General features: G+C 38.5%; 3 protein-coding genes across 11 annotated transcripts in view; 2 read left to right on the top strand and 1 right to left on the bottom strand.

Annotated features, from left to right (window-relative positions):
* Positions 1–15842, top strand: part of WDR26 (WD repeat domain 26) — a 33923-nt gene extending 18081 nt beyond the window's left edge. For both annotated transcript variants that reach the window (XM_086745190.1, XM_086745191.1), the window contains 7 exons: positions 1995–2135; positions 3488–3607; positions 4422–4567; positions 5097–5175; positions 5734–5863; positions 9088–9273; positions 10825–15842. In XM_086745190.1, the coding sequence (XP_086601316.1) occupies positions 1995–2135; positions 3488–3607; positions 4422–4567; positions 5097–5175; positions 5734–5863; positions 9088–9273; positions 10825–10850 (828 nt within the window). In that variant the 3' untranslated portion in view covers positions 10851–15842. The remainder of the gene's footprint in view (positions 1–1994; positions 2136–3487; positions 3608–4421; positions 4568–5096; positions 5176–5733; positions 5864–9087; positions 9274–10824) is intronic.
* Positions 166–23154, bottom strand: CNIH4 (cornichon family member 4). 3 transcript variants are annotated; one of them, XM_086745193.1, is made up of 5 exons: positions 22798–23154; positions 21274–21342; positions 20100–20212; positions 17597–17737; positions 166–915 (listed from the first exon to the last, which is right to left on the bottom strand). In XM_086745193.1, exons 1-5 carry the CDS (start codon positions 22864–22866, stop codon positions 891–893), a joined length of 417 nt encoding a protein of 138 aa, XP_086601319.1. In that variant the 5' UTR covers positions 22867–23154; the 3' UTR covers positions 166–890. The 3 variants fall into 3 exon arrangements, with proteins under 3 accessions (XP_086601319.1, XP_086601318.1, XP_086601321.1); XM_086745192.1 differs by lacking the exon at positions 166–915 and adding an exon at positions 16798–16999 and having other exon boundaries at positions 22798–23151; XM_086745195.1 differs by lacking the exons at positions 166–915; positions 21274–21342; positions 22798–23154 and adding exons at positions 16798–16999; positions 22319–22537 and having other exon boundaries at positions 20100–20210.
* Positions 23155–23296: 142 nt separating this feature from the next.
* NVL (nuclear VCP like) overlaps positions 23297–27530 on the top strand; it is a 47021-nt gene continuing 42787 nt past the window's right edge. For 5 of the 6 annotated variants that reach the window (XR_015258071.1, XR_015258070.1, XM_086743972.1 and 2 more), the window contains exons 1-4: positions 23297–23374; positions 24948–25021; positions 26768–26820; positions 26910–27006. Coding sequence is in view for 3 of the 6 variants with exons in the window: in XM_086743972.1 (XP_086600098.1) it covers positions 23318–23374; positions 24948–25021; positions 26768–26820; positions 26910–27006 (281 nt within the window). In the remaining 3 variants the exon portion in view is untranslated. Of the gene's footprint in view, positions 23375–24947; positions 25022–26767; positions 26821–26909; positions 27007–27530 lie in introns of those variants that run through there. The other variant, XM_086743974.1, reaches the window with a different exon arrangement.

Here is a 27530-nt window from a genome sequence, read left to right on the forward strand (position 1 = left end):
TTATAAGTGAGGCAGAATCTCTAGAGCACAAAGGATAAGCACAGTAGGCACATCCCCTTGTCCGGCATGTATCCTGTTTAATAGAGCTGCCCTTTTAACTTGTTCCTTACAGAAACCATTTCTCCCCCCGCCACTTCCTAAAAACTGTTGACAGGTTTGTTTGGTTTGTTTTGTTTTTTCAGCCAAGGAGCTCAACTACTGCAGACTTAAGTTGGTACCTGAATAGTTGTTTCTTCTATATAACAAAAATGTGGGAGGCTATGTGTAAGGGATAGAAGTGCTGAGATTTCTTTTGGTGGTGGGTTGGGAAGCAGATTGACTAAATTTGGAAACATTTTTCTGAAATACCATTGACTGCTGTTTTGGAGCAAAACATGGTTTGACAATTTTGCTCTATTTGGAGAGAAGTATGAGAGCAGCATGAGAGATCGTAACAGCCACAAAGTCCTGTCATTAGAAGAGGAATATTCTATGTATCTTGCTCTTCATGAGTCTCAAATGTGATGCAGAAGTGACAGGCTACTTTAGTCCTGATGTAAGAAGAAATACATCAGTTGCAGGCAAGCTCCAGGATGTAAGATGATGTCAGACATGGCTCAGTTTCCTTGCAGATCAGTTTAGCTACAGATGCAGCAGTGTCTAATGCAGATCAGGGATAATAATTAGAATGGAAAAGGAGCCTTGAGGAGGTCCATTCATTTGCCACTCTTTCCTTGTGCTTTAAAGATTATTTTTAGCCTGCTTTCTTTTAAGGAATTTAGTTTTTCTATCCAGCAGAACCATCAAAGCTCAGGTTTGCTGAGAGTCACCAAATCCCTCGCAGCTGATCCCAGGAGGCAGTCCTTCATGTCACTCTGTTCCTCTGTTGACCATGTTTTTGCTCTTTAGAATCAAGAAGTGCTCTGCTGATTAATACTATAATAAAAGAAAGAGAAGGGGCAATTTGAGAAATTAAGCTAGGTTTTCAAATGAGTCACTCTTTTTGAAGAGAAGTAGGAGGTATAAACATCCCCCATGCAGAAAAAAAAAAAAGAGGGAGGGGGGTGGTGAAGAGGGAAGAAAATCTACTTGTTCTTTTCCAAGATCCTTCACAAAAATGGTTGTAGATAGTTTAACAAGCTCAGTTCTACTTTCTGCATATGCACGTTGTTGTCAAGAGTCAGTGCTAATACTGTATTGAAGCATGTTTCTGTATTTAGGAAGCCAGTGTATGGTTATTTCACAGTATCTAGCTGTACTCTTTATTTTGGTAATCTGCTTGGAAGTCAAGTTGCTCTGACAAGACAGCAGTAGAACAATTGTAGCATAAAAGTGATACAAGATACTTGGTGTGAGCGAAGTATCCTTCATTTACTAAATCTGGCACAAAGATGCAACAGCTTGCAGTAGGCAACACTTCTGAAATAAGAACACCTCTCAAAGAAGCTTTTGAAAATATCTTTCTGGAAAACTTATTTCTTGAGCAGCACACGCAAGATACACTCAAGTTTATTAAAAATTGGCACTTGGAGGTTTTCACTTCTCAGCATACATGAAGGTTTTGGTTCTCTGTTTACCCATAACAGGCTTCCAGAATGTCTTTACTTTTAAGAAAGTACCTTAATTCTGTAAAATGTGGATAATAGTACTTTTGTATTCCAGTAGATGTAGGAGACTTGACACTACAGAAATCTTATATACTAAAGCAAATGTAATCTAATGTTAAACTTTGTGGAATTCACAAAATACCAGTGTACATTCAGAATCATGAAAAATTAGAACAAAAACACTACAACTGGTCATTTTTCATGTTGAAACTTTAAAGGTTTCATTTTATGGTCCTACTCTGTAAACTAGCAACTGCTTTTCCAGTAAGAACCTATTCATATGTCTTGTAAAATGCAGGTGCCAAGTTGCATAAAGCAAACTTGCCATCCTGTATTTGGTCACACTGTATACATGAAATCTAGTAGGAGTTCATTTGCGTTGTCTCAACAGAATCTCTCTTGTTTCAGGATACTCACCAGCTAAAACTACTTAAGACATTAGAAGGTCATGCATATGGTGTCTCTTATATTGCTTGGAGTCCAGATGACAACTATCTTGTTGCCTGTGGCCCAGATGATTGTTCTGAACTTTGGCTCTGGAATGTACAGGTAAGTGGTGACTAAGAGTGAAAAATAAAACTTTGTGGTCAGCTGCCTGCTTTTGTTTCAATATCTAAATACATCAAGCATGAAAGAAATAAGTTCTACAAACTGGTTGTGCAACAGTGTGAACAGTAAAGAAGAGAAAATGATCTCCCCACCTCTCCTCAATTTGAAAAAAAATAACTCTGGCAGCTTACAAATTCTGGATTCAGTTTATACAGAACTGAAATTAGAGTTCAAGTCTAAGTGCCTGAGACTATGCAGCAGTTCTAGTGTATGTGGTTACTGATCATTTCAGAAGGGACAACGTAAATCCGTAGAACCTTAGAGAGCTACCAAAGAGAAAAACAGTAAATTAATCAAAGAGAAACAGAGGGCAGAATTATCTAAGGGGAGCAATTGTTCATTGAAGGTTTTAACAGGTAGCAAAAGTAAAAGATACAAGCTATTTTACTTTGTGTAACCCTCCCAGTGATGTTAGTGGAAGATCCACAGAGGCTTAAATTTATAATTTCATAACGTCTTTCAGTCAGACACTAGGGTATTTTGTCACTTCCTCCATGAATTTGAAGATCCTGTTCTGCTGTTGATTTTAATAGGCACTTGACTTGATGTAAAAGCTTCCCCTGCCTCAGTTGCAGGCTGTATAGTCTGTCTTGTGCTGCCTTGGACTCTGAACTAATTTAGTTTCCTAAAACAAAAATGTTCCCTTTTTTCACCCTTGGAATACTTTTCTTCTGTTTAATTGACTAAATTGGCTCAGTGAAGAGCACTAGAGCTGGCACAAGGGAATAGAGAAGAAGCCCTTGCTGTTTTGACAATGGTAAGCCACTCATTGGCACTGTGTCTTCTGAAACAGTAGCATTATAAGTTAGGGTTGAAAGCTAAATTTTGGCATGAAGGGCTCCAGCTCAGGGAGGGAAATGTTCCAAATACTCTGATAATCCCAACTTTTAACTAAAATGTGTTTTGTCATCTCTGTTTTCTTTTAGTCTTCTTCTGCATCCTTGTTTTCCATGTCTGGTTTTTTTATTTCATGTTGCTTCTCTCTCTTTTACATGTTCTTTGAACTTCCTTTAATTCTTCTCTCTACTCATAATCTTCCAGTTGTCTGATACACGCTTTCTAGTCCATCTCTCTGGATTTGAGGGACAAAAGAAACTGTCCCAAATCAAGTCCGGGGTTGCTGGAGATACTGAAGTACTTCTGCCTTTTTACTGCATTATTCCTGGTCTGTTGCTTTTTAATAAATGTGTTGAAATATATGCATTTCCAAACACTATGCAAGTTAGATAAAATTGTCAATGCTTTTTTGGGAAATGGGCCTGGTATAAGGCCTTGCTGCCTTTATTTTCCAGACAGGGGAGCTGAGGACAAAGATGAGCCAATCTCATGAAGACAGTTTAACAAGTGTGGCCTGGAATCCTGATGGGAAGCGTTTTGTAACAGGAGGTCAGCGTGGACAGTTCTATCAGTGTGTAAGTTCTCTACATCTGTCCCACTGAAACCAAAGCAAGAAATTAAAGTTCTGTCATAATCAAATCTGAGGTTCACGGGTTTTTTTTTTTTCATTTTTTTTCATATGTGTGTACGCTAAGGTTTCTGATCCTTTGTAATTCAAAGAAGCAATACATTAATGCTAGTATTTCAGCAGCATATCTGTATGCAGCAGTTAGAAGCATTCAAGCATCTTTTTGTCTGCCTAAAGGAGGATTTGTGGGCTGGGAATTTTTTTCTTAGCTACTCAAAAAATACGCTAATAACAAGTAGTGCCTTTGTCCACAGATGTTGTTTATTCCACTGAATCTTGACTATATCTTTCTTAAGTTTTTGCATGCTGTCTTTACTTAGTGTAAACAGAAATTTAAAACCCTCATTACTTGACTAGTGTTGATTTTTTGGGTGGTGGTCCACAGTCTTGCCCTACCCTTGATTATTTGTCATCTGAGTTGGTGCCCAGAATAATTATGCAATATGCAAACCTTGCTCACTGTAAAGGTGAGTTCTGTGATGTGCATAGATTGCACATGTCACGCGTGAGAAAAATAAGTGACAAAAGGGATTCTCAGTTCTCTGGGACAGATACCTGCAAAAGCCCTCGGTTAAGACAACCAAGTCCTAATTCATTAAGTCCTCTCTATTACAGGGTAAAACTGCTCTCTGTAGCAATTGTGTGAACAGAAGGTGAAAAAGATACTTGTGTCACAACTTCTCAGAAATGTGAGACTAACAGTTCAATGTTGTGTTTTTGTTTTGTTTGTTTCGGCTTTTTTTTTTTTTTCTTCTTATCAGGATTTAGATGGTAATCTCCTTGACTCCTGGGAAGGGGTGAGAGTACAATGCCTTTGGTGCTTGAGTGATGGGAAAACTGTTCTAGCATCGGACACACACCAGCGAATTCGAGGTTATAACTTTGAGGATCTTACAGACAGGAACATGTAACTACCTCTTTCTTTGGTTTTGAATTCCTGGTTCTTACTGTCAGAAGAAGACTGAGGAAGGGTTTTTGGCGCAAGATGGGAAATAAGTTACTAAAATGCTTTCAGTATTAAAAGAAGAGGAGAATAACATGGGACAAGAATTAGTGACTTCCAGTTGCAGCAAGAAGCATTAGATCATGTATTAGAAATAACTTCTTAAGTACTGGAGTAGGTTTCTTGTGGATGTTTTGACACTTCTGTCATCAACAGTTGTAATCTTCTCAATTCCTGGCATATTTTAGTAGATCCTGCCTTGAAATTAGGAGTTGGATTTGAGATCCGAAGTCCCTTTTGGTCTTGGGATTTGTCATAAGCATAAGGAAACTATTGCACTCTTGGCTTGTACTGACATAGGGACATACCTAATTTCAAATTCAGAACTGTCTTTCCTTGGTAATATTAGAGAGACACAGGACATGCCATTTGTCTTGGTGTTGCATCTTTGTTTGGTTAAGTGTATTCTTAACACTGTGTCGTTCCATTTCAGAGTACAAGAAGATCACCCTATTATGTCGTTTACTATTTCAAAAAATGGCCGTTTAGCTTTGTTAAATGTAGCAACTCAGGTGAGTTGGTGGTAATAAATGGAAATACAAATAAATCTGCTTGCAACTGCTACCTGTTTTAAAATATTTTTATGTGAATTGGAATGTTTGATATTAAGCAGTTTAATGTAATACAAAAGCCTTATATTTGTAAATATAGCATAGCATTCTCTAACAGAAGGCAATCTTATTCTTGAGACTTTTTTTTTTTTTTACTGATGCATAGTCAAGAGTTTTGTATTATGAAATATATACTGTTAAATGTTAGTATCTGGCTATTACATTGAGAAGCCAGTTACAGCAAGAATTTTGGCAGCCTGACATGTTTGGGGGTGTGAGAACTAGACTGTATTTATTTATTTCTACTTTTGGCACACTGGGTAAGAGTGAGAGCTTTCAGAATGGAAGGGACCACAGACTGGAAGTTTGATCTAGTAATTTGGTATGTCTGTACTCTCTTGATATAGTAACAGTGCTGAAGTAAGGTACTTTAATCATGTTTAATTTTTTGTAGTGTTTCAAAAGAATGCAATGAAAAATGCTTAACGATAAAATAACTTTATTTATACTTCTACCCAGGGAGTTCACTTATGGGACTTACAAGACAGAGTTTTAGTGAGAAAGTATCAAGGTGTTACACAAGGATTTTACACAATTCACTCATGTTTTGGAGGTCACAATGAAGATTTCATTGCGAGTGGCAGTGAAGGTAACATCATTCCTTTTTGTGAAGAAAACTGGAACGCTATATCCTTCCTGTACCTTACTTTTATAATGTTGTTGTTAGCAGCTGTCATCTACAAAAGGAAGCAACTGGTTCAATAAGTGAGTTTGAGGAGCACTGAAGTTGTGGCATACTTCAAGAAATAATTATGTGCTAGCAGAAAGAATCTTTTGAGAAGATGGTAGTAGTAGAAAGTATTAATGATTTTTTTTTGTATTGCTCCTCTAAAGCAAAATCATCTGCACAGTTTTAGTTAGAAGTGGGTGGGGTGTTCTTGAGGCTTTTTCTTTTTGTGGTATGATACTGAGGCTTATGGTTTGAATCAGAAATGCTTCTGGGGAGTTACAGCTTCATTTGCCTGTTGAAGATGCAGGTGTGGTGAGGTTATTTTAATTTCAGTAGAATTGTCACCTTAATTACAGAAGGAGTAGTCTCAAATTAAGCACTTGTTGACACAGTCTGGTAGGGTTTCTTGGTGATCAAAGGCTTTGTGGTATGTTTTATTCAACTTTCTGTGGCAAGAATAGAAATTAGTTAATAGTTTATATGTTGGATTGGTTCAGCTCTGTCACTGATGTAGTGCCATCACCTCCCATGGAGGTCACATATGATTCAAGCCTATGCAAGGCTAAGAATTGCATTTGGAATATGTAAGCAGTCACTGTTAGTACTGTGTAACTCACAACTGTTAGGAAATAAGGTTGGCCAGGATATTACTACTATGCTTTTCTAGAAAATACCAAATATGTCTAAAATAAAACAAAATTTCAGACCCAGTGGAATATAATGACTGAAGGACAGCATCTCCAATCATAGAATGGTTTGGGCTGGAAGGGACCTTTAAAGGTCACTTGGTCCAACCCCCCTGCCAGGAGTAGGGACATCTCCAACCAGATCAGGTTGCTCAGAGCCCTGTCCAACCTGGCCTTGAATGTTTCCAGGGGTGTGGCTTCCACCACCTCTCTGGGCAATCTGTTCCAGTGTTCCGCCACCCTCAATGTAAAAATATTTTTCCTTATGTCCAGTCTAAATCTAGCTCCCTCTATTTTAAAGCTATTACCCCTCATCCTGCCACAACAGGCCCTGCTAAAGAGTTTCTCCCCATCTTTCCTGTAGGCCCCCTTTAGGTACTGGAAGACTGCTTTAAGGTGTCCCCAGAGCCTCCTCTTCTCCAGGCTGAACAGCCTAAACTCTCTCAGCCTGTCCTCATAGGAGAGGTGCTCCAGCCCTCTGATCATCTTCGTGGCCCTCCTCTGGAACCTCTTTGTGGTTGAACAAGGTTCTTGGTTTGGGACTTGAGTACCCGAAAGTTCAAGATTTGTGTTGAGCTGTACTGGTGTGCATGTGTAGGTGTAGACACTACAGTCCACCAGTCCTTCCCCCACCTCCTTTTTTTTCTTTTTTTTTTTTTTTTTTTTTTTTTTTTTCTTTATTATCTTAATTGTCTAAGAACTATGGAGCAGTACTTGAAACTGATGGCACCCTATTTAGATTTGGACTGTTTGAAGCTGTTGCCTCTTTGCACTGAGTTGTTGCAAATGTGGCTACTGAGGAAGTCCATGTATCTTAAAAAACAAGCAAACAAAAATAACATCACATTGTCATAGCCTTTTAAAAAAAAAAAAAGTAATAGACTGATTGTGTTGTCGTAACCTCTTAAGCTTAAGGTATGTTGTCAGCTAGGTGGGCTTTTTTCTAACATTTCATCAATAGGAAAAAAATAGAGGTCTCTTTTCTGAGAGGGAAATTGGCTGCTGTCTTTATCTAGTTAACTTGTTTTTTTCCAAAACAAAATACAAGCATTCTGACAAGCACCAAAATACTGGTTTGTGTTTAGGCTTTGATTCTCGCAGACAGCAGAGGTGTGTGTGTCCAGTACTTAAGCAGAGAGTGAGTTGTGTTGTTTGATGAATAGCATGGATGTGTAGTCTCTTGAGATCCTAAGTGGAATGTAAACACAACCAGAACATGCATCAATACAAGTATGTGTAAAGGTGGTGTACTCAAATGAGCTGATTGAGCAGAAGACAATTGAGTTATCACATGGTTCCATGATGCTATTCTAGCAGGTAGGTCAGAGTTTGTTTTGTAAGGGGCTGGGAGGAGGAACAGAGGAAGACTGGTTTGTTTGCTAAGCCTTCAGAATGACATCTGAGTTAAAACATTTCAAATAGATTAAAATGCTTTCATTTGATATACCAGACCTAACTATTAGGTTCTTGTGTAATACTAGTAATACATACTTGTGTGGTTTTTATAGCTGTGTTTTGAATATTCCAAAAACATTCCCAAAGAGGTCAACCCACAGACTTGTTAAAGGCTGCTATTCTACAGTTGGGAAAAAACCCACACCTTTAGTCATTTATTCTTAAATATGGTTGGTTATAAAGCAATAACACTTCTCTAAAAATTGCAGTGGAATGTCTGACCAGTTCACTATTCTATTTCTAGCAGTAATTAAGTGTCTCCTGTCACAAAATAGTATCTGTTGGGTTGTTTATTGCATCTGCTTTTGATATGTACACATTCATATCTTTAAATACCACACAAGAATTAATTGTTGCCAAAGACATTAATAGCTCACAGTTTGACACATTAAACTTTTACTCGCCCACAGTTGCTCTGTTTGCACTTTTGCTGGAATGTTTTAGGTCTTTAGTATCAAGATGTATTTCATCAACTATTTAGCTGTGATCTTATCTAGTACTCATCAACAGGTGGTGGTTGTAATTATTCTACCTTAGTACTCATTACTCTCTAATGCATGTACTAATCTGTAGATACGATTGTTTAAGAAAAAAAAAAATTGCAAGACTTCCTCTTGAATAAAATTACAACTTCATATTTTTAATTTAAGATTAGATTTGTTTCTCTCTTTAGCCATGTATTGGCATATTTGCATTGTAGTCAAACGTTTTTCTTCAAATACCAAGCATAGTAGACTTTCGGGTCTTAAAAAGGAATGTGCCTCTTGGTGGAAGAGCTTTACTCATATTCTTTTGATAACTTTTAAAAGAAAAATTTTTAGAAGAAAAATTTTCAGTGCTATTGCACATTCAACAGACATGGGGTTTAGGCATGGGTTTTACAACATTAATGGATTTTTTAGTTGCTGAGAGCTTGTGTGGAAATTCTGTTTGATATGACGGATCTGTCTGTGCAGAACAGTGTTTCTCATGATGTTTTTTTAAAATGTGTATTTTGTTTAGATCACAAAGTATATATTTGGCACAAGCGTAGCGAGCTGCCAATTGCGGAGCTGACAGGGCACACGCGTACTGTTAATTGTGTGAGCTGGAACCCGCAGATTCCATCCATGATGGCCAGCGCCTCTGATGATGGCACTGTTAGAATATGGGGACCAGCGCCTTTCGTAGACAACCAGGATATTGAAGGTAAAAAAACTGTGTGTGTGTTCTTCAATCACTAAAAGCTTGCATGAAAGGCAGCTAGTTTGGTGGGTTTTCTTTACCATAAATAGGATGGAAAAATGTTTTTAACTCTTGAGTTAGCATCTTTACTTTTACTTAAAAAATAAGTTACTGATTTTTTTTATAATGTATCGCTGCTGATTTTTATCTAAGTTATTAATGTTTGTGGAATAAAAAGGAAACAACTGGTATTTCCAAAATTATATTCAAATTTCTGACATGGCCCTATAGAAAACTGTGGTGTCACTAAGACCTCAGAATTACCTTAACTTATTTATGTAGACTTATTAAAAATTGTGCATCCAGTGCTTGAGGTTTAATAATGTACAATGTTATTAAAATGTAAACAATGCATTCTGACTGCACTGCAAATTGAATAATGGTATTACAATGGTTACAAAAGGAATCTCCAAGACCTGGGGAGAGTGAAGTTTCCCACCATAAAATCTGTACGCACTTGATTCTTTCTTAACCATCAGCAATCATCTGTGTCCAGGAGAAAGACAATTGTTTAACAATGCAACTTTTTTTCACTGCCAAAATGCATATTTTTTTCCAATCTTCCCTTCCTTCCCCCCAGAGTTGTTAACAAGATGGCCACTGAGGGGGTTGTTCTGCAATTTATAGGCTTCTGTCATTACACATTGTGGTAAAAAGCTACAGTAGACAACAAATGAAATACAGTATATCCCATTGCCACAGGACCTTGAGGGTACGAGGTGTGGACACAAGTTCAAGGGGAACTTGGACAAAGTAATCAGAGAAATCCATTGAGTGCTACTAGATAAATAAAAACCTCTAGTTCAGAATGTCCCTTAGGGTGAAAATGGCTGAAAGTTGGAAGGACATTAGGAGGAAGAATCACCTCCTCTCCCTGCTCCTCTGCTTTCTGACGCATCTGCTTCTGGTGTTGGACTAGATGGACCAGCCTGGCAAATCTCCTGTTTGTAACACCTTGAATGCACCCATGAGGACTCAGAACCTATCCTTCAGTTGGTTTTACTTGTTATTTTGTTTTTCTCCAATTAGCTGCTTGCTCACTCTTTCTTCATTCCTCCAGAAAATGAGCTAGTAAATGACATAAAAATCAAAACAATAGAAAATTGATTTCTTACAGGAGTGCTTCCACAAGAGGTGTAGGTGCACAGAATAATTAACAACTTAAGAATCCTAAATGGATGACAGACAGCTTTGTAATTAGCACACTCCCCTGGAACTTGAATGCAAATTTGTGTTACTTCTTTTTGGAAGAGATGCTTTTTGTGTACCAGCACCCAACATGCTAAATTAATTCCTAAATTAGTATGAATAATGATATCTAAAATAAGTAATTTTTAGCATGGGATTTAGTTACAGAATAAAAATAAGATCCATTAATTAATGCATGTTCAGTAAAACTTATGTAAATACACTGTATTAATGACCTTATAATAGAAATACTAACTATTGATAAGATCTTCAAGGTGTGATTTTTTTTTTTTTTTTTTCCTCTCTTATGTTTTTGTTTTTGCTCAGAGGAATGCAGTAGCATGGATAGTTGATGGCGAATTTGGAGCAGACGACTTCAGTTTAACTTAATTAGTCGTATTTTAAATGGCTTGGGATTTGGTGCAAACAAACATGATTGATAGCTGGACAGACATGCTCGTCATGAAAAAGAACCATTTCTGAAGCCCGGTCGGGGCCAAACATTTACCACCTTGCTTCATAGTAACCAGTCAAGATGAAGCACGTCGTTAGAACGTTGTTGGACACCGTGTTGAAATTACCCCCCTCCATCGGTTGTGAAGAACTGTGCTACATTCAGGCTAACCATTGAACTCAGTATATGTATTTTTCCCTCCTGCCTTTTTGTCTGGCAGGCTACTGTTCTTGTTGCTCTTCTGTGTAATGAAGTTTAAATGCTTGTTTGGAACACTTTATTTAACAGTTTAGAAGGCTTGATAGAAAGAGTGCTTTAGTCTGAAGAGTATACATTGGATAGGAAAGTATTTCCTTCTCTTGTTTCTCAAGTCTCTCTCAGCCTTACTTAGCTTGAGATCTTTGCAGCTTGGTTCATGGATTCTAGCCTTGCCCGTTGCGCAGTATATATAAATTGAGATGATAAACCAATGAACTATGTCAAAAGCACTCTCAGTATCACATTTGACAAAAAGTTTTGTACTTTTCACATAGCTCGTTGCCCTGCAAAGGGGTTAACAGCACAATTTTTTAAAAATAAATTATTTATAGGATTAAAATGACTTCATTTGTATACATTTGGAATTAAAAAAATGCAAGAAGTGTTGTGAAACACGGTATCACTGATGCTTTTCCAGAGTGTCTTGAGACCAAATCGAAAGCAGTGGCTGGAAGGAGCTTTACGTAGGCAGTGAAGCTTGTTTTAAGAGGAGAAACTCACTGTCCATCTTTACAGATACTTAGGAAAAAAGCATTCAGAGTGCACCACCAGACTAAGAGTTTAAACAAGACAAGGTCTTTTGGCTTTTTTTTTTTTTTAATTACATAAATATATGCAACAATGCTGGTAAAAGGTAGACTACACCTTGAGGGAAGAAACTGTTGAATCCTTTCTTCACAAAGTCAACATTTTGTAAAAGTACATACAAATCATAATGAAACACTTGTATTACGATGGATATTTTTTGTTGATAAACAAAGGTGTATAGATGTTTTTTTTGAGAATATACTTTTAACTTTGCAGATTTAAATGCCTCTCCCAGACCTTGTTGCAAGCTGGTGCTGTGAACATCTTGACACATCTAGGAATAGTTCCACTACTATCCAATGTTAAGAAAAGAGAAAGACACTTATAATTTCAGTACTTAGTCTTTTTATCATAAACAGATGGCCTGGCATCTCTGTACCTTCTGCACTACACACAAATTCATTATGGGATGGCACTGGATTCCCTTTCACCAGCTTGGGTAGAAAGGTGGTGTTGGTACTGCTGTGGAGTAACGAGAGGGAGCAGGGAAAGTCATGCCACCAAGAATGATATGAACAGAAGTGTGGGCTTCATCCTCTAATGAAATAATAATCTAGTGTCCTTATTAGTCATGTGTGGAAGAAGGGTGGGGGAAGGTTTGCCGGAGTTCCTGGGAAAAGAAGTGTAGCCACTTTGATGAATGGGAATGTGGTGTTTAACAGAAACAGTCCTTTTTTTTTCTTTTCCAGAAAAAGTGAAGCTTAGCAGCTTAAGAGATTTTTTTTTTTTTTTTTTTTTTGAGGTTCCAGCCATCAGGTAGTGGGGTTTTTCTCTTGCATTGTGTGTAAACTGCAACATGATCTAAGATTCTGATACTTCATTTGAGACCAGCCCTGAATCTGACATACTCCTTAGTACCTCCAAAATGAAGTAGGAACTTAATGTTCTTATCTAGTACATTTGTCTTAAAATTAAGGTGAATTTCTTTGATAGCAAGTGCAGTTCCACAGTACTGGGAATACATGTGTAAACCTAAGACTACAAATCAGTTTGTTTTTCCATTAGCTAGTTCTAGAGGAAGCTGTTTCTCTTCCTAGTTCAGACAGCATCTTGTTCCCGTGGCATCAGTGTTGCATGGAAATGGACAACTTCCTAAGGTCAAATTTGAGTAAGCTAAACCTTTGGGTTCTAAATAAAAATTGAATAACTAAATTGTAAACAGTGTTTCATACATTCAAAACATGGTATAATTCATAATCAGTGCCTGCACATGAATCTTTAGAAGCTACCCTAGTATTGTCTTACTCTGGAACTTAGGTTTTCAAACAAAACATTATTTAGGAGAATAATGTTGGTTTTGGTGTCTCTTAACAATGTCTCATACAATGGTCTGGCACTACTTGCTTACCTCATAGGACTAAAGTGATAACTTTAGGCAGGCTGTGAAGGCTGGATCAAATCTCAAGTTCAGATTTAACGCCTCATACACACTTCAACAGGCATTTTTATTATGGTAGCCGTGCCTAAACAAAGTGAGACTCCTTACCTGGTACAAGCTATCTGGGGGGTGTGTATGGGCTGATGCCTACTTTCCACTGCAATGCATTATAATTAGAGATTTAAACTTAGTGCTTCTACCAAAATACTGCCCCTTCATTCTGGGGTTTCTCTTCTGGAGTTGGTTTGTACCTCTATAATAGACTTCAGGTATTCAGAAGCAGAGTTAGGGAGAACCATGTTCTCGTATCTCCACTTTAGTTTTGTGGTGCAACTATGCAATGTAAAGGAAAGCTCTATAGAGGTGGCACTGTTTCTGGAGCAGCATATTGCACAGCTATCTGCTGCTCACAGGTGATGAGCAGAGATGAGAGAAAGGTGAGAGTTGTCTTCATTTTGCCACACTACTTGGTCCCACAGTAAACTGACGTTATAGATCTAGTGATAATGACTACCATTCCAAACTGTAGATTAAAGAGGAACCAAAACACTTTCTAACCCATCATGTATTCACAACATGTGAATTGAAAAGTACCAATACTTTTTGTGCACAGGCTATAAAATGAGACTATGGGGGGAGGTGGGGAACAAGTAAGTTTGCTCATTTGCAACACATTGATTTCCATGTGCTTAAAAATGTTCATAGGCTGGAGTCTAAGGCTGTAACAAGTACACACCCGCAATAAATCACTGTATTTCTAGTCAACAGACCTATTGTTTTAGAGAGGAAAATACTCTTAAGTGTGTACTCCTTTGTAACTTTCTCTGGTCAGCTGTTGACTTAAAATATTCATAGTAGCCCCACGTTATTGTCAAGGCAGATCTTTAAAAAAAATTATGCCGAAGCATTTTATTATCTGAATGTTCTTTAACTGTTCAGGTAAGTAATCTTCAAGGCACAATGGAGCACAAAAGGGAAAATACTAGATCTGTCCTTGTTTTGGAGGGGAGGGTAGTGGGGGGAAATGACACCTTTGTTTTAAATTCCCTGTCTTTTCTAAAGTTCAACTTAAAAGTTAACTTCTTTTTATGATTAGAGCAAAGATGCAAGCTAGAAATCTATCCAGATCTTGCCAGTTACTTCTCAACTTGGCTTCAAACAGGTAATGTTTAATAAAACTCTATGTTCTTGGGAGTTTGTGTCGAGTTGTATACTTTTACACTGCTAAGTGACACTCCCACCCAAAAACCAGTTTTGAAGGCTTCCTTAGCAGGAAACCAGGACTCATACGATTAGCCGTAGTTTGAGGGGAGATGTAGACCCAAATGGGGAGGGAGGTAGAGAAAGAGGAATGAACGTAAGAAGTAGGATTTACTGACCAACAGACAAACTACTGTAACTCAAGGGGGAGGAGGAAAAATGCACTTTCAATAGTTTGTCCATATTTTAGCTACAAAATACACTTGTATCTAATTTTTTTTTTTGAGACAACTATTAAGAGGAATACCCATCCCATAAATGGCTAATCCTCTTTTTGACCTCCTCCTGTCTTTTCCACATTGGCTTGAGTCTATTTTCAGCTGCCATACTTAATTTTGGAAACTGCTACTTTTAATGATGTTTAGGAAGGAAAAAAAAAAATCATTAACTCTGACACTTTTTTAAACAGGGTGGACTTAATTGAAGTGTGCAGTGTTGACTTACTGCTGCAGTAGCTGCCTCTAGTTGTTGAAACAAACTGTAGACAAGTTTTCTGTCTATTAATCCAGATAATCTGGATTCAGTAAAATGTCTGTGAGAGTGTTCCCCCCATCTGGTATGAATGTGCGTATGCATGTGTTCCATGAACAGACAGAGAACCAAATGTTCTAGGTACTTGTCATGTTTTATTGAATACTTTTAAGTCATGTGTATGTGAAGTGTCCTTTGACCGGAAGGTTTTCGTTAATATCAGTATATTTTTATAAATTTGAAATTCATTGTGCCCCATCTTTTTTCTTAAACATTTTTTCATTGTTAGGGTATATGTGCTAGATTTGAATCTTAACATTTTTAGGCACAGATGGAAAAAGTTATTGGCTCCTTGAAAACATATGGGACAAAATGGATCCTCAAAGCATGTATGTACTTACAAACCAAGCTGTAGAGATCAAGAAAAGAACTTTATTGTTGATCTCAAGATTTCTAAATTGTCAAGATTTATATGGAGTTGTGGTGGAACTAGTTAACACTTAGAGCTTTTGGTATGTAATGACTATTTGCTATGGACTGATATTAAATGTTTCAAAGGATTGCGTTCTTAAACTTTCTGGATTTTTGTTACTCTCCTCAGATTATATTAAGTAGTTAAAAATTTCTTTGCTATATTACATTAAAAACATAAGAACTTTGGGTCTCGTATTTATTTTCACTTGTTTTACTAATTATTTACAGAACACCGTTTTAACTTTTTTATTTTATAAATGTGTAGTATTTTAAACATATCTTTTAAAAATTGTTCAATTGGAACTACATTAACTTCTGATTTGTTTTTATTAGAATTAAAAAAAAAAAAAAAAAAACAACAAAAAAAACACACAACACTTTTTCCATGTTGGTGCACAGCACTTAACAGAAATGTTTGTATTCCCTTTCTTTCAATTCAATAAACAGAATAAATAACTGGAATGAATAGTTCTTAGTTTCCCTAACTTTACTTATATGACTGACTTGATGTTAATTTCTTGATCATTAATTAAGGATTTCTTCCATATTTGTAGTATTTTTCTCCCTGCTAGGGAAAATAATTTGTGGCGGTTTAGTTGAAGATGAACTCACTCAGTGTTGTGTGCAGGCTTCCCAGTTCTTGATGTTTGGCTCTAATCTACCTCATGCTTGTATTTTTACTACATTTAGCCGTTGATTTGCCTGTGTCCCATTCTGTACTTATCTTGCTTGTTGAACATTTGGCTCCTTTGAGGCTCCATGAAAGCCTTGATTCCTTAATGCTGGAGCTTGCTTAAATACCAGACAGAGGTTGCTTTAGGTGATCAGTGGGTTTGGGGTTTTGGTTTTTTTAGTATTTTATATTAAGATGATTCTCCTAAAGTACTTGCATCTCTTGCTTTGTATGGAGGTCTATGATGTATTTCAATGACAAAATAGTTGAAGGGGAAAAAAACCAAGTATTTATGTTTTTCACTTTTACACACATCACTTTCACCAGAGGGCCCTTTATCCATCAAAACACAAGACTTCATATAGGTTGTTGGAGAGAGGGGTAGAAAGGGAAAAAAGCATAACTTTTATTCCATTGCTTTTTAGTTGGAAAAAACACTAACACAAATACGCAACCTGTGCTGCTTTCCAATTTGAAATCTGTGTTCCAAGTGCTGCTTCAAAATAGGCTCTAATAGGACAGCTTGACAGCCAGAGGCACATCCTGACCCCTTTCAGTAAGAAGCAGGCATTATTAGAGCTGCACTTAAATTTGTTCTAGAACTACCACTATTATCAGCCCATGCTGCTGAAATTAGTTTCCCTTCTCACCATTTAATTCTCATGGGATCAGTTCTGTAAGCAAAGCAGCAGCTCCAGTAGTTTGGGTTGTAAAAGAACAAAAACAACTGCTACACAAATCCAATGTCTTTTGAAAATATTTTATGTTAAAAATACAGAAAAATAGTTCTTGTTCAAAGAGGAAAAATATATTGCATGATGACACTGATCTAGGTATGTTCAGAAGGTGTCTGTGGCTCCACAATCAGTCACTGGAGTGATGACCCAATTTGGCAGCTAATGTTTTTTTTTCAACTTCTCAATCATTTATCAGAGCCAGAATCATACTGTGACAAAACAGAAAACAGGAGACCAGTGGATTACTAAAGCATGTGCAAGTAGGAACAGCTACCACTTTCATGAGAGAACTGCATTTGATTCTGAAATAAAAAGTCAAGGAACCTACGCTACGTGCTCTGCTTATGAAGGCAAGGACTGCAGAAGCAATACGGCATTAAAAGAAGAGTAGTTCTTCCATCTTGTAGTAAGTGGCCCCCTCACAGAACTCATCCATTTGTTAACTCAGACAGATCAACTTTATTTTCTGAAAACATAACTTGTAAAATAGGCTTGCTCCTCAAGATTATTTCCATTCTAAATAGACCACTTATTCTAACTGCTGAAATAATGTAACTCTTTATATTGTACTTATAGCGCTTTTGAGATGAAGGAGTAGTCTTGAGTTTCCAAACAATGTTTGATCAGAAAGAATAAAGGCATATAATGAGCCTGGAGATAGCTGTCAAAATATATTATTGAGGCTTAGCAGGATGCAAAAAGATAAGATGCTTATGAATACCAGCAATTACAGTAGCAGAATAGAGGAAATAAAAATAGCTAGCAGACAATTCCTTTGTTCTTGGGAAGCAATTTTTGAAACTAACCTGTAAAGGTACATGAAGAAGCAGAGCAGATGAAAGCCTAGTTTAATCATAGCTTCCTTCATGTGTGATTTCAGTTGTCCTCGATTATGAATCTCTGTGGGATCAAATACGCCCATGTTTCCACTTGGCACCATAATGTATCTGAAAGTTTAAGAGAGGAAAAAAAAAAACCAAAAGCCAAGAGAGTTGCTTTCTTTTTGCTAGTCACATTCAACATTTCCTTTGTAATTCTTGCTTCTTTTAAATAGTAGCAGGTCTAAGAAATATTTCAGATTAAAAATATGTATTTTGAAATATGATTAGATTTCAAATAAGCTGCTTCAGTATCTAGTTTTAAAACAAGGGGAATGTAAGACAAAGCTATGTCTCACTGGAGGTTGTATAAGACACTACAAAATTCAGCAAAAAATAAACCAAAGCAAATGAGCATCTGAGTATGCTGAACAAGAAGGGCCAATAGCATGTTATAACAAACATGCTGCAACTTTGAAAGTCTCCCCCGATGCTCTTTTTGACCAATTTACCTTCTCTGGGATTTGTTTCTGATGCCGCTTTCACAGAAACCTCTCTATTCTCACTAAAATCATTGAGACAATTAATAAATTAAGCCAGTACTGCCTGCAAGTGTACCATTTACTCATCAAGATTAAGCACGTTTTGTAGGAAGGAGAATACCTTTCTCTCTATTATCACTTGGTTATACTACAAAGCATGGACTTCTTCAATCTCAACACAATTATTTTGATTTCTGTACTCATCTTGGAGTAGAATGATAATCTTAAACCTTTCTGAACTCATGTGCAGCAACATTTACTCCAAAAATTTGTTCTTGAGATACTATAACATACGAAGAAGATTCAAACACATCCAGCTGATGTTGGAAGTCTACAGCTCATGGTAATGTGGGTGAAACTCCTGGATCCTCAGAAAGAAGGCAAGGTTAGCAATATAGGCTTACCATTTTGAGTTTTTGTGGCCGGACAGGTAAACTATCATATTGTCATACTCATTTATTGCCTACACTGCACATCTAAAGTTGAATTTTAGGATATTCAGAATATCTACCCCATGTATGATGAATATAAAATGAGAGCTGTCAATTCAAAAGAGCAGTCAAAGCTTACTGCCTGAAATGTGGAAATAGAAATAACTGTATCTTTTAAAATTCTCTCTGACCAAGTTTAGAAGGGAAAGCAAGTGGCTACTTTACTTTAAGCATTAACGTAATTAAAGAAAAGGAAGCAGCAAAGGGGTAACCAGTACAAGGAATCTTCAAAGCTTCAAATAAAATTCTCTTTCTAGTGTCTCTGTAGAAACAGTCTAGCCTAAATGTAACACCAAATGCAAACTCCACACTCGCCAGCAGATATCGAAGGGAATACTGGTCATTTTGTGCAATAGCATATAATACAGTTGTACATAGGGGTGGCCAAACAAAACTACCTCATGTGTGTGTATTTAGGCAATATTTGTTTGCTAAGTGTACAAGTTATACTGTCTCACGTTACTCCAGCTTAGAAAGATTTGAAGGCTTTGCTAGCAGTTTTGTAGAAAATAAGGGTGATAAACGCATGGTTACTTTGCCCAAAACTTCTTTTTCATGAGAGCTATGAAACCTCTTATTTAATTTTACCAACAGCTTGACCCATGACTGCAAATAGTTAGCACTAGCAGGTTCAAGCAAACAAGAATTACAGCCAACTCTGTATACCTATATCTTAAACATTTGGCCTCTTGGACTTCCTGTAGTAAGTACAGTGATTAGAGATAATTTGCGACAAATCCACATCCAGTTTTCATTAGCATAACACTTGTAAAGGTTAAATTTTCTGCACGTCAAATGATACAAAATAAAAAGAACATTTTTTAACCAACAGGCCCAATGTTGCCACGTGGAAATCCCTGCTGCTAAGTAAACCATTTCAAAACAGTGAATGGCGCAGTATACAAAGGCCAGTAACACTGACACTGGTTGTAAGATTAAATGTCTGCAAAGCTTTCCAAATCCAGAGAGGCAAGGTGGGGGACCAAAACCAATGCAAGTGAGGGGGAGAAACAAGACAGCAAACGAAGAAGGGTGCAGGGGATAACACCATCATTTTACACCCATCAGCCATGCTGACCTAAGTACTTTTATGCTGATACCACTATCAGGCATGTAGGCACAGCATGAAATATATTAACAACTATGTTTGCAGTACTACTTCATAATCCCAATTAACATGCTATTATTTCCTGTGAACTCGGGAATGACTCAAATCATGATTTCTGGGCACTACAGAGAATGCAAGGAAAGGCCAAAAGTTTTGTATCCTTTGGGATATCCTTGGGTTTCTTGTAATTTTAAATGGAAGGAGAGGAGATCCATGAAGACTGTTACCAGCTCAAGAATACAACTGAAACATCTCATAATGACATATTATTTATCTTCATAATACACCTAAAGGTAAACTAGTAACAATGGGGGCAGGGGGGGGAAACATGCCAAACCCTTCGCGCTTACCTATATATATTCCATGTTGCTACTGGCAAATTAAGAAGAAAGATGAACCAGTGCAACGAAATAAGCATTAATACAGTTACAACAGCATGGCCAATCACCTCAGGGACCACCCACTGTAAAAACAGAAGAAAAGAAAAAAGTTATAGGCACAAAAGTAAATTCCTTTCTGAAAAAAAAAAATTCCTATACAGAGTTATCATCTGATTCTAATCACATCAAACTCAGACAGAAAAATCATGGAAGAAGAAAATTAATGTGATTTCATCACAATGTGGGGAAATTAAAACCTTCAGACAGCTCATGTGAGTAAGCCAGAAATCAGGCCCTAAGATATTATAACAGAGGTCATTTATCCAAGTATTACAAATATTTCTAGAGAGAAATTGTGTTTGAACACAACTATATTACATAAGCATTTAAGAAAGTGAGTTAAGAAAGTATACAATACTCATTTGAAATCACTGCAGAGCACATAGGATTTAGGAATGAAAGAAGCAGATAATTAAAATCTGCACAGATACAGGACATACAAACACCCTCAGGCTTGGAACAGACAAGAAAGTTGATCAATATGAAAACTGGCATAAATAAATTGGTCAGCCCCTGGCAATAACACATTTTTGGCTTGACAGTATCCTGTGGCATTCTCTCTTACGTTAAGAAAGAAAATACCTTCAAATCAAAGGGAACTCCCATGCTGGAAGGCCACATTGATTTAATGAAACCAGTTTTAAGCAGATTTGGTTAAAATGGTACTTTTCCTTAGCACTTTAAAACTCTCTACTGTTCAAGAGAGGTTAGAAATTATACAGAAGCATCAGAGAAAGTTGCTATAAAGATCCCAGAGTTCAGTCATGAATAGACATCCTTGGTGTCGCACACCTACAAGAACGAAAGCACAGAACTCAAGAGCTCTGTTAAGAGTTAAGTCTCAGTCCCACAAATCCAGAGTAGCAACCCATCTCAGAGCACCAAGGGTCAGAAGAACAGCCTTTCATGACCGAATTTGCTGAAAGATGAGCATCCGAAAAAGACAAGCAGACTGAAATAAAGGATGCATGCAAAATATTGACAATCAAGGCTCTTCAGATATACATTACACCCCTGTTACTTGCAATGCTAAGATGAAGGACTGATTTCTTAGCCGCACTAAATGCAAAGAAGAATCATTTACTTTATTGAGTTTTGAGCAGCATGATCGAGCATTAATGTAGTCACATTCCAAATCCGAAAGTGTAATTATCTGAAGTCTAAGATAAGGAAAAATTGTACCGTAACTCAGAATACACAAAGCTTTGTTTTTTATCCAATCATCTGGGGAGAGCCCTCTATTCTACAGTTGATCTGCCAAAGGCGTATTTCAATTAGCTACAACTCATTCCTACTTCAGGTAGAAAGTTAGCCTGGTTATAAAATGTAGCCTAAGTGATTTTACAATGTTTTTCCAATGGCAACTGTTGCACAAGTGCTAAAGTTCAGTTCAACACTTAAAACAGACCAGGGAGGTGGATTCAGTATTTTTAGTATTAGAATTATTACTACAACACTTGAAACCACAACTTAAAAGGAAGACAAAGTCAATGCACTTTTTAATCTCTCCTCACAATAAAGCAGTGCAGTTTTAAGAAGCAGATCTACTTTTTTTTTTTCCATTTACAGCAACATTGGATTAATTCATACTTTGCTAGGAAATAAGAGGGTAAGACCATTATCAAATGAACTTTCAGCAACTGAAATATGAATATTTCAGACAGAAAAGTCCTTTCACAAAAAGGCTTAGCATGCATGTGTCCACGTTACCATGCTATGTCCTGTAAAGCTCATGCTCCTTTTCTCCAAGAAAATGAAAAAGCACAAGATTTTTCCTATCCTTAAAAAACAAAAAACCAGGTAAAGTCTTTTCTTTTCTTTTTTTTTTTTCAACAAATAACCTATCCTTCTAAGCTTAATTTCCTTCAAGTACTTCTGCACTTTTTTCTTTTAGGAGAACTAGGTAGATTCTGAAACAGCACTAGGATTTGAAAGAGCATGAGAGCCAGTTTTCTTTTATTCAGAAAAATAGGAAAAGAAAGCCAAATCAGTGCTTCTACATTCTAATGACGCCAGACAGCAAAGACTACAGGCAAATTTGTAATAAAGAACACGGAAACAACGTTTGTCGATGAACTCAGAGTCTCCCAGCTAAGAGATCACATCTAAAATAGAGTAAGGTATCCTTACAACTAAAAGCCTATTGTGTGGCCACAGTTTTTCAGGCCCATGCAAGTTTCTGCGGCTGTGAAGCATCCTTCGACACCCCGTTCTCCACACCAAGGCCAAGCGCATCCTACCTGTGCCGAGGCACGATGTATTTCTCCACAGCACCGGCAGCACAGGCCCGTGGCAGCCTGCAACCCCCCGAGCTCCAGCCCGGGAAGAAGTGCACATATTTCGGGCACCGAATCACTAGAGCGCTGCAGCCTCCCCAAACCCCACCCCGGCTCCTGGGGGGCTGCCGCCCCGACCACCCCCTCGCCAGCGGCGATTACGCTATCCGGGCCCTCAACCCCCCGCCAGCCCGGCGGCGGCTCCGGCTCCAGCCTCGCTCCCTCGCCCGCCCTCAGCAGCGGGCCCGGCCCGTCTCGGTCCCGCCGGGCGCGGGTGCAGCCCCAGCCCTACCCCGCCCCGGGCGCCCGCCAGCCCCGGAGGAGAAGGATACGAAGTAGACGGAGAGGAAGATGAGGGCGCAGCAGTCAATCAGCGAGAAGATGAAGACCACCGACTCCATCCCGCCACGGCCACCGCCCTGCCGTACGCCTCACCCCCCTCCCGGCCCGGGCAGGGCCGCACCGGGCACCGCTCCTCCCCGCCGCGCCGAGCGGCATGCTGGGAAACGGAGTCCCCACGGCCGGGCGGTGACGGCCGGGGCGCGTCCCTGCTCTCCGTGAGGACGCTGCCGGGGACCTCACACAGCCCTGGCCGGCGGAGCGAAGGCGCCTATTTTAAAACTTAATAAGCGGCCCGGCGGGTCACAGGCAGGAGAAGGGAGCGCGCCTGGCGCGGGCCCGCTCCGCCGCGCCGATCTGCGAAGGGGGCCTTGCGGCGGCGCGGCTGAGGCGCCCGGGCGCTGCCTGCTCACAACTCGCGCACGGCTGCCGGCCGCCCCGCTCAGGCGAAGGGCTAGGACGGCCCCCGAGCCCGGCGGTGAGGCCCTCGGCCGGGGCGGGCGGCGACCGGCGATGCGGAGCCGGCCGGGTCGCTTCGTGGACCTGCGGCTGAAGCAGCGCGTTAAGCAGGTACCGCCCGGGCAGGCAGCAGCGGCGGGGGGCAGGCCCTCGTCTCCGCGCAGCGGCCGGCGGTGGGGAGGCTCCCCGCGGGCGGCACAGCGTGGCGGGGCTGGCGTTTCCCCCCTCTCGCTGGAAGGGGCCTGGAGCATCCGGCCTGCTCAGGTGCGGGAGGGAAGGGCAGCGAGCGCCAAAACTCGGCCTCAGGGCTTCAGAGAGGCTTTAGCAAAGGTCTTTTTTTTTTTTTTTTTTTTTTTTTTTTCTTTTCTTTCGTTTTGTTCTGTTTCTTTCTTCCATCCTTTTCGGTACTTCTGATCCTGAAGCTGGCCGCTCTTTCAAATGCGAAACGAATAGTCCAAAGAAAATACACTCAGAGTATCTGTAGGCACACTGGAAACGTTTGCATTTGGAAACCTGTACATCGGTTATATTAAATGGCTGAGGAAAAGGAAACAACGAGATTACTTCCACAATACAGGTGTGAAGAGCAGGGAAAACAGTGATTCCTTCAAGTGGCATAGTGCTGTGTCATATCTTACGAAAATTTGTGGTGACTTTGCAAGTTAAGCGCTGTTTTTCTGAGACTCTATATCTGCGTACTCTACTTCTAATTCCTTAAAATGCAAGCGGCTGCTTGAGGGAACTTGCTTGTTTTAATTTGCAAGATTACAGTGATTGTATGTTGGCTATTCTGAAGTGAAAAAGACAGCTGGATTTATGGTAGGCTTGATATTTTCTGCAGGTCAATAGCTACCCGTGGGTAATGTGAAGTCTGACATAATTTTTAAAAACAATTTTGTGTTTACTTTTAAGCAATTTGTTTGTTTTATGTAAAGGTATTAATTTAAATGAGATTTTGAAATTCTCCTTGCTGTGACACTTGTGATACCGTATCTGCTAGAAGAAGATTTTCTATGTCCTTTTTCTTTTTTGAGAAGACTTTCACTGTTACGGTGAACTGATCTGGAAATTGGGGGAAGAAAGCAAATCAAGAACAGTTGTACCTGAAATGTAGTGCATTTTCTGGCACTTTCACAATTTGTGATTTGAAAATGGGTTGGATCAGCTGCTGTCAGAAAAAAAAAAAGTGTGATACAATTCTCTTTCATTTGTATACTTTTCTGTAGTATTCTTTGAAACATCTTGCACAGGTTAAAGTTCTTATCATGACAATATTCATACTAATTGATGTAGATTGTCTTATTCTTGAGGTAGGATACCTATACCAAAAGGAGGTTAACTGAGAAAAAACAAGACATTTAGGAGGATTGGTAATAGGATGGTGTGTGGGTTACAAAGTAATTTTTGTTACCAAATGAAAACAATGGAGTTGCACTAGCAGAAGTCACTTAAGCACCAGAGTACATTATGCTGCTTTTCCTCGGGAAATGCAGCTAGCTGGTCAGCTGCGTAACAGATCATTGGGAAGTGCTCTATAGTGTGTTCCTAGGCAGTTCAAAGCTGTTTCTGATATTCATTTTGACTTCTAAGAAGGGTCAAATTTGATATAGGCATATTTGAACTAGCTGTTCTGGTGAAATTACTGACAAAGATTTTATTTACTGCTTAAAATTCTTCATTTCAGTATCTTGCAAGTAGTAAATGTGGCCAGTATGTTGACATTGGAATTCTAGCATCTGATTTGCAGAAAACGTACAGGTGAGCAAAGATTTGATTTCTTATATTCTACGTTCAACATATGAATTATCTTACCTTGTTATTTTGCATTTGTGTATTTTTAATCAAAATATCAACTTTCTTTATGTTAACTTCATTACCAGTTGTTGAGATTGATCAAAACAATAAGATCATTTCCACTCCAGTGTTTTCCTCTGCTGATATATCTAGTAACTTACATTTTATTAATGCATTGGCATTGCAAGATCCAGTTGCTGTTTGTTTTTTGTGGCTTTGTTGTGGTTTAACCCCAGCCAGCCAGTAAGTGCTACACAGCTGCTTACTTGTTCCTCCTAGTTGGGATGGAGGAGAGAATTGGAAGGGTAAAGGTGAGAAAACTCATGGGTTGAGCTAAACACAGTTTAATAGGTAAAGCAAAAGCTGTGTATGCAAGCAAGGCAAAACAAGGAATTCATTCAGTACTTTGCTTTGGCAGGTAGATTTCAGCCATCTCTAGGAAAGCAGAGCTCCACCACGCTTAAGGGTTACTTTCCCTCTTCCTCCTTCTTCCCTCAACTTTTTATTGCTGAGCGTGATGTCATATGCTGCAGAATATCCCTTTGGTCAGCTGGCAACAGTTGTCCCGGCTGTGACCCCTCCCAGCTTCTCGTGCACCCGCAGGCTGCTTGCTGGTGAAGTGATTTGAGGATCAGAAGAGGTTTGACTGTGTGTAAGCACTGCTCAGCAGCAATGAAAACATCCCTGTATTATCAACACTGCTTCCAGCACAAATCCATCCAAAACGTAGCCCTATACTAGGTACTACGAAGAACATTAACTTTATCCCAGCCAAAACCAGCACAGGGTTGCTTTTTTTTTTTTTTTTTTTTTTTTTTTTTTAAATTAAACAGCTACATTATAGCATCTTGTTCCTTACCCCAGTGAGCTTAAGAGGGAAAGTAGCACTTCAGTGCAGGAAAATGAGGGAGATAAAGGATTCAGTAAGATATTAAATCTTGCTCAGTTGCTCAGCACAACAGTCAGTCTTGCCTAATTATTTTTAGGATGTTATGCTTTTCTGGGTGAGGGGCAAGGTTTAGCAGATCATTGGTGCTTGGAGGGGTTAATGAAGGTGGAGAAGTATATTTATTCGTGTTTGCATGATCTATTTATTTGTGTCTTATCAGAGAAAGGGAGCCAAAACTCTTGCTTAGGATGCTTGCAGATCTTGGGGTTTTCTTTTGTTTTTCCTTTGACAGCTATGGTATAAAAGCAGATTAAAAAAATATACCCTTAATGAGTGAAGATAAAAGGTTGGTGATTTTTGTTTGCATTTAAGGATGCTCATTGAATCAAATCTTCTCACAATGACTGTTATGAATTATCACAGTTATTCCTAACTGGACAGTCCTTTCTAGACTGTAGTCCTGTGTCTGTATGTTCTTGTTTGAATTAAAATTTAAAAATTGTTAGTGTTGTGAAATAGAATCCAGTGTGCTCATTTGTGCATTGCTGCTTCTCTATACCTATGGTTAAAGAGGACCTTGATAATTTTTATTAACTTCTCTTTAGAGAACAGTATAGTTTAGTGGTTTTGTTTCATCCCAGCACTTGAGCTATTCCAAGCTTAAGGAAACAATCACATTTTCACATAGTTGATTTTTAATAAGAACTTGTGTAAAAGCTTGGGTATGGACTTACACTGTATTTTTCCCACTGAGAATGATAGTATGTTGGGGGAAAAAGCAGTTGGTGTAACCTCTTTGGGTTTTTTTGTTTGTTTTTCAGCGTAGAATATGGACGAAGAAAAAGGAATGCTTTTAGAATACAAGTTGAAAAAGGTAGTTCTCTTACTATTATGTCCAAGATGCCAGCTTCTTTGATTATGCTTTGGCTGTTTTCTTAACATGTTTGGAACTTTTTATTTCAGTGTTTGGAATAATCAGTAATGAAAAAGAACGTGAAGATTTAGCAGTTTTAGAAGCTGAACATGTGGCAAAAAGAGCAAGACAACAAGAGAAAAATGAGTAAGAATTTTTACCATTAGGTTACTTTACTAATGCCGTTCATGTTTAACATTTCTTTAAAACGTTCTGTCTTCATATTATTCATTTTTGTTAGTTTCAAGGTTACAGATGGATCCTTAATTTCCTATAGACTTGTCTTCATCAGAAGTTACCTGTAGTTAAAGAAAGCAATTTTTTCACTGAAGACAAGAAGGTACTAGAGCTAATCATGATTTCTCTGTTATGAGGAACATACAGCTTTGAATTAATTAATATCCTTGGGACTTCCTTCACAGTTTTCCACGTAAGGCCCCAGTCCTTACGTGATTCAGTTCCTTTGGTTTTGTTCTTAATTTTTCTTGAGTGTAAGAGATATTAGCTAAATCTGAGAGATAACACTACAAGACAGGCTATTCAGGGTAAATCACTACTGAGTATGAGATTGGAATTAAGATTTCTTAACTCCTAACCCTGTGCACAGTCTCACAGACCACTCTGTTTTCTCTAACCTGTGATGGATATTAAGGGTCTCATGGGAAATTAGG

The sequence above is a fragment of the Chlamydotis macqueenii genome, chromosome 3 (genome assembly GCF_036417535.1).
Source record: "Chlamydotis macqueenii isolate bChlMac1 chromosome 3, bChlMac1.mat, whole genome shotgun sequence".
Lineage (NCBI taxonomy): Eukaryota > Metazoa > Chordata > Aves > Otidiformes > Otididae > Chlamydotis > Chlamydotis macqueenii.